Source organism: Podarcis liolepis, assembly GCF_965112155.1.
Source record: "Podarcis liolepis genome assembly, chromosome: 8".
Classification (NCBI taxonomy): domain Eukaryota; kingdom Metazoa; phylum Chordata; class Lepidosauria; order Squamata; family Lacertidae; genus Podarcis; species Podarcis liolepis.
Genome location: NC_139560.1, coordinates 88,807,375 through 88,821,527, shown reverse-complemented (window position 1 = coordinate 88,821,527; position 14,153 = coordinate 88,807,375). Strand labels below are relative to the sequence as shown.

At 44.6% G+C, this 14,153-nt stretch overlaps 3 protein-coding genes across 4 annotated transcripts in view; 2 read left to right on the top strand and 1 right to left on the bottom strand.

The window, feature by feature from the left end:
- SEMA5A (semaphorin 5A) overlaps positions 1–14,153 on the bottom strand; it is a 133,968-nt gene that overhangs the window by 59,641 nt on the left and 60,174 nt on the right. For both annotated transcript variants that reach the window (XM_083519101.1, XM_083519102.1), the window contains exons 4-5: positions 13,159–13,204; positions 3,445–3,507 (exon numbers count right to left, since the gene is read on the bottom strand). In XM_083519101.1, coding sequence (XP_083375227.1) covers positions 3,445–3,507; positions 13,159–13,204 — 109 coding nt within the window. The remainder of the gene's footprint in view (positions 1–3,444; positions 3,508–13,158; positions 13,205–14,153) is intronic.
- LOC310713830 (putative CENPB DNA-binding domain-containing protein 1) lies at positions 669–1,430 on the top strand (the record flags this gene model as incomplete). The annotated part of the gene is made up of 2 exons (XM_083518395.1): positions 669–725; positions 901–1,430. The coding sequence occupies exon 2, from the start codon at positions 927–929 to the stop codon at positions 1,428–1,430; it is 504 nt and encodes a 167-aa protein (XP_083374521.1). The 5' UTR covers positions 669–725; positions 901–926.
- On the top strand, positions 5,384–6,976 carry LOC310713829 (histone H3.3A-like; the record flags this gene model as incomplete). Its single annotated transcript, XM_083518394.1, has 2 exons — positions 5,384–5,472; positions 6,526–6,976. The coding sequence occupies 2 exons, from the start codon at positions 5,384–5,386 to the stop codon at positions 6,929–6,931; spliced, it is 495 nt and encodes a 164-aa protein (XP_083374520.1). The 3' UTR covers positions 6,932–6,976.

Here is a 14,153-nt window from a genome sequence, read left to right as displayed (position 1 = left end):
GAGTATTGTGGCAAACTCAGTTATTGATATGTGGGGGTAATTTCTGAGGAACAGACACTCCTTGGAGCAGGCACTGCACCATCCACACCTGGCGATGTAGAAACCGTCAAACATTCATAGAGTTGGTCAGAGGAATCAATCAATCTCCAAGTTTTTCTGCCTCTTTCAAAAGTATGATTCAAGGTGCCTTGGCTGTGACTGTCAGTGGCATAGTGTGGGGGGTGCAGGGGGGGCCGGCCGCACCATCTGATGACAGTCACCCATGCGCAAATCCATGGGTTAGGGGGCGCAAATTACTTGCCTTGCCCGGGTGCTGACAACCCACACTACGCCACTGGTGACTGTGCTCATAATTGTGCAGCTGGACATTTTTGTGGAGATCAGCTTGTCCATACAAGAGCTGTGTGCATTGTGGGCAATGCCAAGGCAACCCTTTGTGGTCTATACAGTGGTGCCCCGCAAGACGAATGCCTCGCAAGACGAAAAACTCGCTAGACGAAAGGGTTTTGCGGTTTTTGAGCTGCTTCGCAAGACGAATTTCCCTATAGGCTTGCTTTGCAAGACGAAAATGTCTTGCAAGTTTGTTTCCTTTTTCTTAAAACCGTTAATGTCCAGGGTGCATTGCTTGAAGAGGTGCAGTTGCGACTTGTGGTAGTCTTTTTTGAGGTTTTTGAAGACTTTGGTGATTTTTGAAGCTTTTCCAAAACTTCTTTTGCAGCCATTTGGTAAGTTAAGCTTTTAAAACTTTTTTGGGGGTTTTTGGATTTTGGGTTGGGTGTTTGGAATTCAAGGACTTGGTTCTGGGTTTGAATTTCTGTGTGGTGGGTGGCTGGGTGCTTTTGAATTTTTTGGATGTGAAGCACTGATTCTTTTTTTTTTTTTTTTTTTTTTTTTTTTGAGTTTGCGAAGGTAGGAGCTGTGCTGCCATGGGACCCAAGAAGACTGCTGCTGCAGAGGCCGGCGAGAGGAAGAAGGAGAAGGTGACGCTGGAAATGAAGAAGGAGATCATCCGGAAGCATGGCGGTGGAATGCGTGTGACAGACCTCGCCAGGGAGTACGGGAGGAATCCATCGACCATCGGGACCATCCTGAAGATGAGGGAGAAGATCCTTGCGACTGATGCAGCCAAGAGAGTCACCAGGATCGTGAAGAACCGCCCAGCTGTTCTGGAGGAGGTCGAGAAATTGCTGCTCATCTGGTTAGAAGAGAAGCAGCGTGCAGGGGAGACAGTGACTGAGGCCGTCATTTGTGAGAAGGCCAAGGCCTTGCACGCAGACCTCGTCCGGGAACAGCCAGGAATCTCAGGCGAGCCAGAAGTCTTCAAGGCAAGCAGAGGCTGGTTTGACCGGTTCAAGGCAAGATCTGGAATCCACAGCGTGGTCAGGCATGGAGAGGCTGCCAGTTCTGATGTACACTTTGTTGATTTTTAAATGTTTTTCTGTCATATTTAGAAACTTAATTTATTGTTCCTTCAATTTTTGAAATGCTCTTTACAGTATGTGTGAATTTAAAGAGCACTTAATAAACTCTTGTTGTACCAAATTTGGCTTTGTTTGGACTTTTTTTGACCATAGGAACGCATTAATTGAATTTCAATGCATTCCTATGGGATTTCGTGCTTCGCAAGACGAAAAATTCGCTAGACGAAAAAACTCGCGGAACGAATTAATTTCGTCTTGCGAGGCACCACCGTATATGCAGCTACCATTATATGTGGCATGAAACAGACCGACTGCAGTCACAGAATGCATCCAGCCCATAGCTTTGGGGTATGCAGAACAGATTTCTACCTTGAAGTACTATCTCAATGGGAATTATGGATTTTATAAGATTTGTAAACCCCAAATAATCTCTGGTGTCTGTACTATATGTTGTCATGTGTCAGAGCTGCTTGAAGATCCTAGCTCACAGAGGATCACGCTAGCCAGCGATCATTAAGTAAAAGTCTTTATTGAATTACAGTTTCCATTCTCACGCTGCTGCGCGCAACTCTACGTCTAGTAGCTAGATCGGCGAAGCTCCGTCTGAGTCTCCGCCCCGTGTGCACCAACTTAATATCCTAGCCTTGCTCCACCTTTTCCGCCTGACTGTCCTCCTCTGGGTCCCTCTACCCCCCGGGGCTTCTTCCTTCCGGGATTCTTCTGACGCTGACCCGGACCCTCCTGCCTCCTTGCGCCGGGCTTTAGGACCTGGTTCCCTTTCGGGGCTGCTTACTGCGCCGCCTTCCTCTGCATTTGAACTTGGCGCGCGCGCCCAACCTTCCACTTTCCTCTTAACCGTTTCTTCGCTCCCCGATGGAGGTGTGGCCACTCCTGACTCATGCCCTCCCTCCTGTGGTGAGCTGCCAGCGCTTCCCCCCTGGCTCCTTTCCTCTTCCCTGCTTCCTGGCGGTGACGCTGGTCCCGATTTCCAGCTGCTCCCCCCTGAGTCCCCTCTGGCTCTATCTTCCTGGGGTGCCCCCCTAGACTCCCCCCTTGCCCTGGCCACTGGTGCTCCTTTCTGTGAATCCTCTGATTCACTGGAAAGACTAGGAGATCTCGGGTCGTCGTCATCACTCATCTTTTCTTCTGCCTCCTCCCCTTCGCTCTCTGTTTCCTCCCTTGCCCGTGCCTCTGCTCCTAAACCCCTGACATCATGCAAGCAGGAAACAAATTTGGTAAGGCTTGTTTCTATTTTCATAGTCCTAGTGTTTTAAAATTGCATCTGCAGATTTTTAAACCTCCAGCCTGACTTTTTCCGGATGTAAGAATGCATTATGATTGGTTGTTATAACTGCAAAGATATGCTTCCTGCTTTTATCACTCTACCCCCCTCAAAGGACTGAATTTGGAAACAACAACAAAGGTCTATTTGCTGTACCGTTCAGGTGCTTCCAGCACCCCAGAAAGTCTGCAGACAAGGCTGAGTGAAATTCAGTCTGGTTACCGACTTCGTCCCAGGACCAAAGAACAAAGCCTAAGGAGTTCACTGTAACTCAAAAACATGCACCCAGCATGGTAAACATTAGCAGATTCCCATAATCATATAGCTCCAACTGTTCTGCTGTGGCATGAGAGCAACCACAGTACAAAGACTCTTGAGTGGGACTTTAAGCATGCATGCACAAAGGCGAACCCTCCAGTTCCTAAGCCTGCCAAGTGTCCATGCACTGGATGCAATATCTGCATGAGGTCTGTGTGTGTGGGTCCAAACTGGAGTTAACTCACATAGGACACTGCACAAATGTGCAATCCACTAAGCAGATCCCAACAGGTCTTTAGGCAGGAAAGATGCAGTGTGGTCTTGTTCCTTCACTACGTACAGATGCTAACTTGATTAGAACCTTGCTTGAATGAGTCTGCAACCCTGTGAACATTTTCAAGTAAACATGCATAGGCACAAGTGGACAGATGAACTTTCTCACTCGGATCTAGGAAATTAATTATTTAAGAAGGAGCTACTCACCTTTGATTTGCCTTTACTGTAACAAGCCTTTGTAGTAGCTTCATCACAAGACCACTCCACTCCCTAGCACACAGAAAGAAATAAAGATTAGATGCAGAAAACAACAAGCAAAATGCCCAGGAGCAAGCTTAGAGATCAGTGTGTTTCCACTGAAATAAACAACAATGATTTAAAATTGCATGGGAGATAAAATATAATGGCTGTATTTGGGCATCACGGTAAACCATAAATCATGGCTTGCTGGGCACGAGTGAATCATGCCTGTTTCGCTTCTCCACGCTAGCACTGGGAGCAAGCAAACCACAAGCCCTGGCTCAGCACGGCTTTTGAACCAGAAGTCGTGGGTTGTTTTGCTCCAAATGATGGTAACTCACAGTTTGCTTTTGGCTTAATAATAATAATAATAATAATAATAATAATAATAATAAATTTTATTTATATCCCGCCCTCCCCAGCCGAAGCCGGGCTCAGGGCGGCTAACAACAATAAAACAGTATAAAAGTATAACATAAACAACACTCTAAAATCATTCATTGTAAAATTAATTAATTCAGGCCACTGGCAACCATTAGGCCAGAGCTCCGCGAAGATTGCCGAGGGAGGGAGTCAGGCTGTGCCCTGGCCAAAGGCCTGGCGGAACAACTCTCCTTAACAATCATGGTGTGCTTCTTCTGCACGCAAGAGGCAAGGAGTGAAGCAAGTAAATTCATTCACGCACAGGATGACAAAAGACCAAAATATAACTATGGAGAAATTAATTCAGGGCCACACGTAGCCACATTTGTCCACCTGTTTCCCTTGTTCATGTATGAGGTGTGGCTGGGGTGGGTGTGCGGTTCAGGGTCTTGTTTCAGCATCAAAACCCTTAGTGTGCTGAACAAGCACATTAAGAAATAAACATGTTTTTTTATTATTTAGAATGGCCAAAATGTTTATGTGTTTATTTAAAAAATCTGTATGCTGCCATTCACCAAATGATTTCAAGACAGTCCAGGACAGCATACTAAAAACCATGAAATACTATAAATATAAAATAAACACCATAAGGGATTAAAACAAAACATGAGGATGCAGGATGGATAAAGATGCACATTAAAATCAAAGACATTTTAAAGACCCAGGTGGAAAAAAGCAGTACCTTGAAAGCCAAGGAGATGACGGCAATTTAGGTCCCAGGCTATATAGGGCATTGCTGGGAAACCTCCAACGGGTCATTTCCCCCAAACCACGTCCCCCTGCTCTACATCTGACATCATATAAGGTAAGGCTCCCTGTTGAAAGCAGAATTTGCAGGAGCCTCTGATCAGCTGATGCCTGTGCAGTATCTTTGCCTGTGCAGTATATTGATTTCTGCAGTACTGCTGCTGAAGTCACAGAGTAGGGCATTTACCTCCCTGTTCTATGGACAACCTTTGAACATTCATTCCCTGCGTTCCTTACAACCAAGTCAGTGTTCATGTGAACCTAACCAGTGTGGTGTCATAGTTAGAGCACCAAACGAGGACTGAGGAGAACAGTGTTCAATTCTCTCACTGAGTACCTTTGGAGCGGCCAGCAACACTCACCCCACTTCACTGGGTTGCGAGGATAAGATAGGGAGAAGATAGTATGTGTTGCCCGGAGGATATAAATATTATATTTATATTTATATATTTATTGTCAGGGTTTCATTTTCCTCTCTAAGAAACCTTACACTATTCAGTCAGATATTAAAAGTACATAAAATTAGTATATTATTAATTATTTATCAATAATGCATTATTAATGTATCATTCTATATGATTAGAACTTCCAAATTATACTAAAGATTATTATACTAATAATCCAAATTATACTAAATCCCTATGTGGGACTGATATACCACTGTACTGCTCCAAAGGGGAGGGTTGAAGGAAGAGTTGAAGTCATCAATTCTTTGTCTGCTGAGGGACCAGTTTCCATGGAGACACAGCCGTCAGCTGAGACAGACTGGAAGAGGGAGGGAGACCCACAAGATGCTTTTCCTTTCCAGGCATGGGCTGGAAATCTGTAGAACCTTTGCAAGTTTTCACTTGACTTGGCTAGTACAATTGCCTCTACCTGACTTCAGCAACCCTACAATTGGCACAGAAACTAGAGCTGTGACTTCTTGATTCGTGTTTAAATAAATTCCCAAAGCCAAGAATCAACACTTGGCAGGTAGCATCATGCAAGCAGCTTTTCTTGGAACCTGTACTTAGTTTGCTGTGAAATAATAGGCGGCGGGGGGGGGGGGAGTATTTAACAGCAGGCATAATAGCTCAAAGATAATGTGGTTTTCCAAACATTGACTCACATGCAAAGTAATCAAGGTGTGATTGTCCCATGTGTTGGAGAAACTGCCCCATAATATTCCACATTTCAGAAGGAATTGGTCCTGATTGATAAAGAAACTCATTGATGTACTGCATCTGAAAGAAACTCATTGATGTACTTCATTGTAAGTCGGGGAAAGTGCTTCCTGGGGTTTGGAGAGCGCTCGCCCTGAAATGTCAGCGCATCATTTTTAAAAAGTCTCCTTGAATCAGGGAGGGGAACAGCAAATTCTGGAAACATATAAAAGTCTGGAAGCAGACTTTCGGATAAAAGTCAACAAATTCACGGCTGTGGGTTCATCGGGGAAGGAGTAGGCCGTGTACCTTGCGGCTGATAGGAGCGGAATTGTTTTTAAAGGCTCCGATCCTGAAAGTGTAAAAAAGTAAAGGGAAATGGCCAAGCGTACCAAGCAGCATAGCTCTCAAGCGTCCCTTATTTGGCGGGACAGTCCCTTATCCCAGTGCCATGTCCCGCTGCTGTCCCTTATTGATGATGTCCCTTAAATAAGCTACTGAAGGTAATGGGGCCCTTTCTATGTCCAGCTGTGCTTTGTCAACAACAAATTGTTGCTTTTTGTGTGTTGAATATATGCTATATGGTAATTTATGGACCTAATAGGTATCTAAAGCCATTTGCATGCAACAAAATATGTATTTTAGCAAAGTAATTGTTGATCCCTTATTTTGGCTGCCGATCCCTTATTTTCGAGGCTGCTGGTCCCTTATTTTCAAATCTGTGAGTTGACAGCTATGCCAAGCAGTCTGCCCATACGTCCACTGGTGGCAAAGCTCCACGTAAACAGCTGGCTACCAAAGCTGCTCGGAAAAGCGCTTCCTCTACTGGTGGAGTCAAAAAACCTCATCGCTACAGGCCTGGTACTGTGGCGCTGCAAGAGATTCGTCGTTACCAAAAGTCCACAGAACTTTTGATGCACAAGCTTCCGTTCCAGAGGCTGGTAAGGGAGATGGCTCAAGACTTCAAGACAGACTTGAGGTTCCAGAGTGCAGCCATTGGTGCTCTGCAAGAGGCTAGTGAAGCATATCTGGTGGGTCTCTTTGAAGACACGAACCTGTGTGCCATCCATGCCAAGAGAGTCACCATCATGCCCAAAGACATCCAATTGGCTCGTAGGATATGGGGAGAGAGGGCTTAAGAGGAGGAAGTTTTTATGGTGTTTTGTAGTAAATTCTGTAAAATACTTTGGTTTCAATTTGTGACTTTTTTTGTATGAAATTGTTTATAATATGTTACATTTGTACATAAATCATTCCATCCTTCACTCAGGATGAATGCTAAAAGTGACTGTTCACATAAAAACGCAGTGATGTGAGCTTTGTTGCTCAACAGTGACAAGTTGCTAATATGCAGACGAGATGGGTGATCTTTCTTGCTTTTCATGCATGTTTCTGTATGTTAATGACTTGTTGGGTAGCTAAAATTGTAAGGTACTAGAATTGATATAAATGTGTACAGGGTCTTTTTACTGGTTATAAGGTAAAGGGACCCCTGACCATTAGGTCCAGTTGTGACCGACTCTGGGGTTGCAGCGCTCATCTCGCTCCATAGGCAGAGGGAGCTGGCATACAGCTTCCGGGTCATGTGGCCAGCATGACTAAGCCGCTTCTGGCAAACCAGAGCAGCACATGGAAAACCTGTTTACCTTCCCACCGGAGCGGTACCTATTTATCTGCTTGCACTTTGACATGCTTTCGAACTGCTAGGTTGGCAGGAGCAGGGACCGAGCAACGGGAGCTCACCCCGTCGCGGGGATTCAAACCACCGACCTTCTGATCGGCAAGTCCTAGGCTCTGTGGTTTAACCCACAGTGCCACCCGCATCCCTAAAACTGGTTACAACTTGATCAAAAAAAAAAAAAAAAGGCAACAAATTCTTAATTCAGGGCAAGCATACAAATAACCAGATTTAAACAATTATTTAATTCTGGTTCTTTTATTTTCTTGATTATGATTACTGGATTATTTATACAGTGGTACCTCATGTTACAGACGCTTCAGGTTCCAGACGCTTCAAGTTCCAGACTCCGCTAACCCAGAAATAGTGCTTCAGGTTAAGAACTTTGCTTCAGGATGAGAACAGAAATCATGCTCCGGCGGCGTAGCAGCAGCAGCAGCAGGAGGAGGCCCCATTAGCTAAAGTGGTGCTTCAGGTTAAGAACAGTTTCAGGTTAAGAATGGACTACCGGAACGAATTAAGTTCTTAACCCGAGGTACCACTGTACAGTCAAATCTTGGTTGTCGAATGTAATCTTTTCTGGAAGACCTTTCGACTTCTGAAACGTTTGACAATCAAGGCGCGGCTTCCGATTGGTTGCCACAGCTTCTTGCACTCAGGCAGCGAAAAACATGTGTGTGGGAGGCAGACCCCAGAGGTTTGTTACAGTCTTCAACTGGCCTTTGTCTTTGCTTTGATCTGCAGCAATTAGCAGGTGATAGCATGTATCTCCATGCTATGAAAATGTTCACCTGCTAATTGCTGAAGATCAAACACTTTTAAAAGACACAGGAACCAGGGCTGGTTGAAAAGTTGACAACCGTGCCCTGTTCTGTTTCAGGACTTCTGATCTTCACTGTTCCACGTGGTTAGGACTAGAAATCAGAGAGATTGGCTTTTTCCTGCTTAACCTGCTTCCCAATTCAGTGAATACTCATATTGCCTTGAAATGCCAGATTTCAACATGAAAAGTTTGGTCCAGCTCTAGTATAAACTCTTGCCTTCTGTCTCCTGCTTTTTCCCAAACCCCTGCCTGCTCTAAGCACCACATTCAGTTAACAGCAAGCCTGGTTTGTTTCTTTGTTTTTTGGTTTTTTTACCACCAGAAAAATACACATTTTACAGAGTAACATAAAGAAAAGGAGGGGGGGGGGGAGACAGAAGCAGATCTCTGCCCCAAGGAGCTTACAATCTCAGTTTAGACAGAGGAGAAATGAAAGGAAAGAAAAAGGTAACTGGATGAATGGAAGAATATAACTGAAGGCAGTTCAGTGGGTGGAGTCCAGCAAGTGGGGGCTATTTATTTATTTTTATTTAATTTTTACAATACACTTATACTGAAGTATACAACACCACCACACTTAAACTTATAAGTACTGTTTAGGCACCTACTTAGGAGAAACATCAGTCATGTCAAAGGTGTTGCTGACCCCGCTGCCGCATAGCAGCTCAATACAATACGTAACACAATATTTTAATTTAAGAGTTAATTTCGCGTGCATAGCGCCGTTGAGTCTGACAAGCCCCACTGTTGTGAATGACAAGCGCTGCCGCTGGCACGGCGTGTCTTTGGTAAATGACCGCAGAAAGACAAAAGTATTTTGGTGAAACAGTAGGTATGCATTTCAGCAATACCTAGGTATATATGTATTTTGTTTTTCTAGCTTAATCAAAATTATTTATTACTTCATAACAGGTAGATAGTTAAGAGCTTAGGCGGCTTCAGCGGCGGGCGTCCCCCAGAATTCAGCGCCCGGGTGCCCCGCACCCCTTGCACCCTGGGTAAAGACAGCCCTGCCCATAGGGGCTTTGGAGGGAGAACAAGGAGGAGTTTGTGTGTGGATGAAGTATTGCGCTGTTACACCCATTATGACACACACCAGGCAGATCCAGCAACAACACCTACCATCGCAACCACTTCATACCAACAGAAAGACATCTCTTTTGAGCCCCTTCCAACTCCACAATTCTGTGATTCTATGAACTTCTATAAACTAAAAACAGAAAACAAACAGAAAAGAACAAAACAAAATTCCAGGCAGATGGGAGAGCATGCCTTAGGCAGATGGCTCTGGTAATTAGACACTGGCAAAATATAATATTTCCAAAGGTGGTTTGATTACACCGCCTCAGAAAACAGCTACATAATTTCATAATTCCATTTAGTTGCGTTTTTACTATTGTTATCTGTTTGCCTTCACATTTTATGCCATGTATTCAAACACCATGTTTTTCAAAGGTGCAATGCAACCAAGAATATAATTTGACAGAACAAAATGACAGTAATCAGTGCAGGCTTCAGGTTTGCGGGGCTGGTGAGGGGGGGCTCTGGCAAAAACCGCCATCCTCCACCCCAGGAGTTTGCTAGCTGATCAGGGAGAGAGAGGCAGTGGGGAAGCAGCTTCTCCTTCGCTGCCATTGCTACTCACTTGCTCCCCCCCCCCCAGGCCTGGGTTCGGTGAGCACATGGGCAATGACAGCAAAAGGAGGAGAAGCATCAGGGGCAGAAAGTCCTTGGCAGAGAGCCTCTGACAGACACAGATTGACCGTACCCATGCGACAATGGAATAGCATCACTGTGCATCGTTCCAAGATGTGTTAGTTGTTGTAGCTACTGAATCATAGTCAGGGAATGGAGTTTATTGCTTACTGAAGGAACCAGGGGCGTTTTACCCATAGAGGCTAGTGGCGCGGGGCACCAGGGCGCCAAGTTCTGGAGGGCGCCAGGGAAGAGGCGGAGGCTGGACGCGGCGCCTCCCAGCATCAGCTCGCCGCCAAAGCAGTGCCGCTCCCAGCGCCTCCTTCTGCCGTGACCACCGAAGCACCAAGCGGCCAGTTGAGCCGGGAGGCACCGTGTCCAGCCTCTTCCCTGGCGCCCTCCAGAACTTGGCGCCCTGGTGCCACCCTCCAGCCGCTGCCTGCCACCTCCAGCCCCACCGGCAGCGCCATTCTCCCTAAATGGGGAGGGGGGGAGCGGGCGCCGGAGGGAGCTTTGCACCATGGCGCCGGATATGCTTAAGACGGCCCTGGAAGGAACACACGTGAACATGAGAACTGCCTTGCTAGATCAACTCCAGTCATTTCTCCAACAACTGCAAGACAAGACAGCTCTGGAAACTTACAAGCAGAGCACAAGGGTTATGGCCAAGCCGAGGTTTCATTTAGCAGTAGTGGTTAACAGCAGTAACAGCCTCATCCTCCATTTAAAGCCATTCTGCTGCCTCCCCTGTGGTGCCTCTCATGGGGACAGAAGATTCTTCAACCCAGTGGAGGTTTTACTCAGTGGAAAGGAGACTGAGGTGAGTTTTGTCAATTCGTTCTCTCCTCTGCAGGTCCCCCTTCCCTCTGAATCTTATGTGCTGTTCTGAAGGGTCCCCCATTCAGGAATAGATGGGGGCTGCAGTGAGGACAAACTGGAGAAAATCTCCTCCTTCCTGGTTCTGCTAAAGCCTCTGCTGGATCAAAGTGTCTTCTGTCAGCAGACGGTCACCAGTGGATGCAACCCAATTAGCTAGTGGTGACTGTCACATCTAGCCAGACCCCCAAAAGGAGTTATGCACTTGAGACTGGTGAGACTTTGCAAAATAGGGTGGCCTGAGCAAGTTCTTTTTACCAGTTGAGAAGCAATTATGAGAAAATTCTTCAAGCTGTGTCAAAATGTGCTCAAACAAATTTGGCATTTATTTCCAGCCGTACCCTTTAGCAATGCTTGGCAGGATTTTTGGAATAATGCTGTCAAACTGGTAACGTTTACTGTGGTCTTCTGTCAGACAAATTCTGTAATCAAACTGAGGCAGAACTGAAAGGATAGTGGTACATGCTTTAAAATAAAAGTTGATAAAAGCCAGAGTGTGTATGATATCAATAGCTGAAGAATCTATATGGATGGCTGTAGAGAAAGGTTAGTGAAATATATAATGTGTTGTGCTATGCAAGCAGTCTTGCAGGGAACCTGGCATTACAGCAGATAAATAACTGTCAGGCCAAAAATACTATGAATTGTAGTTTCAATATTTCTGTTTTTTACCATTATAATTCCAGCCTCTTTGAACTTCAGTCCTTGGTGAAGTAGCACATAGCTGCATTTGTTCTTACCTGGGCACACATTTAAAAGACATGTGGGCATATTACCCATAGATTTATAACTCAGTCTTGTGCTTGCCTAATCTCCAGTAATACCCATTAATTTCGCTCGTCTCTCTCCTAGGCAAGTATCCATGGGAAGCTCTGGTAACCACACAACAAAAATATTTGCCTGGCAGAGGGTGAAGCCGCCCTCAATAAATACCCCATATATGCTAGTATTTCAACTTCACTCACCATTAACCTCATTAATGCAGGGAGTAAAACACCTTCACGGCTATAGTGCATGACCGTATGCCTCCTTCTCCCCCTTTCTTAAAAAAGTTGTAGGTGGTTAATTTGGACACATTGTGCCCCAAGAGCACAGTGAAAATGGCCCTGAGTAGGTAGACAGGCCAAGTTCCTCTTGTAGCGGAGTGGCTTCTAATTGGCTTTTCTGGCTGCAATAAAGGCCTTTGGCTGCCAAGGCAAGTAGGTGTTTTGTAGGTTTTTTAAAGGCATCTTTACAAGATGGACTATAAAGGCAATTCAGTAAGAGCTGAAACCCTCTGTGCAATAGGAATACAAAATACAAAATGCAGACTCAGGCAGGAATCATACGCACAATTAGGTTCCATGATTATGCTTAGCTTATGGGGAATTTCTGTTTCCCACAAGCAAAGAATTGAATGCCATCCACGTCATGGCTTCACAAATTAAGAGCCAATTTATATGTTAGATTTTGAGGAACATGTTTGGGAAAGTATTAGACACAAGGGCGTATTAGCAAAGAGCCAGGATTGGCTATAGTTCTCTCTGACATACTTGGTTGCCAGCCCAGGTTTTCTGTCAAATAATGTGTGGCAGAGGTGCTAAGTTGCACCTAACATGGGGGGAGGGGCACACAATACAGGTGTGCTGGGCTTCTGAAAGGGTTGCACACACACACACACAGACACACACACACACACACACACACACACACACACACACACACCCCTTACCTGGCTGCATAACATATGGAGCTAAGACATAACTAAACCTCATCTATCTATAAGAAATGTAAATACAAACCATCAGCAGTAGCAACCATATTGAGCATGTACAAGTCATGGTAGATACATTTGTCTATAGATCACTGTAGGTTGTACCCACTTCAGACTGCAGGTGGGAATTCACTTGATGAAATGCCCTTCCGTACCAGAGAGAGAGAGAAAACCCTCTGCATAGGAAACTAGCTATCAAGGACAGAAGGCAGCAGAAGCACATGCTCACAGTCCCTGAAATGCTAATTGCTAGAAGAAAGATGTATTAAAATAAGCCTACACAACTTGTCCCAAAAAGCTGTTCTGAGATTTATTTTAAAATACTGTATAGTGAGAAATAAAATATACAAGAGAAGCCAATTGTGTGGATAAAATTCAATAAAAATGCTTTAAAGGGGATAAAAGAAGGGGGAAATGAAACAAAAGTCAGTTGCACCATTTGACATCCTGAAGCTTTTTCACATCTTCACTGAAAACTTTTTAATGTCCATTTGTTTTGCTTCTTTTTTAAAAGAGGGAGGGGTAAAAGTTAACTGCTTACCTGGATGAGAGAAAGATCCTCACTATGCAGCCTGAAGAGGTAGTTTCTAAAAGAGGGAAAGGAGAAATGGCATCAGTTATGCAGGTGAACCAGGAGACCATGGCTCTTGGATATTCTTGATTCAGAAGCTTAAAAGCCTTCCACACTTTTTGTCACAGTAAACCTGGATTTTGCCACTGAGAGTGCACTTGACAAATAGCTGCAGCTCTTCAATAAGGAGTAAACCTATATAATGTATCTGTTAACTACACATTGTGTTTAGCTTAGCAGAACCAGGAGTTTGGAAGATTTCCTATTGAAATCAAACAAGCCCCTGCAATTTTGGAAATCTACTGCCTGCTGAAAACGTTTCTATTCTGCGAAGAAGTGTTGGCCACTTGTTCTGTATTTCATTATTTTATAGTTTTATGATGTTTCATGATTTTATTGTACACTGCCATGGTATTTTTCAATGAGTTGTCAATTTAGAAATACTCTGACAGAGAAATAAAACGTTTCAAAACTTGTTTGTCTTGTTAGGCGTTTCTAAGTGTACACTGAAACTTGTCAAAAGCAGAGAGATGTTTGATAATTTTACTGTAGGTCTCTTACCTTAAGCAACTTAGGATATGAGATCTACATTTTCTTTCTTAGTTTCTCTAAAGTTTACTCCCACTGGCATTTTGAGTGACTAGGAGGAGGGTATACAAATACCTGTGTGTCTGTTATATATCAAATATTTAACTCTATAGACTCTTGACATGTGGAGCATAGACAGAGAGGAAGTCCCAGAGCCCAGGGCTGTATTCAAGCAGCACTAACCTAGGCTGGTACAATGTGACTCTCCTCCCCTACATCTTCCCCTTCAGGAGCAGTTTTGGGGGACAATGGGGGGGTGCAGGGGGAGAAGGGGAAGGGAAGGGGAAGTCCCATTGCACAAGCAGAAGTCACTCTGTGCAATTATTTGGTTGAATACTGCAAAGGTCCTTTAAGGACCTTCCTTCTTTTCTTTCTTA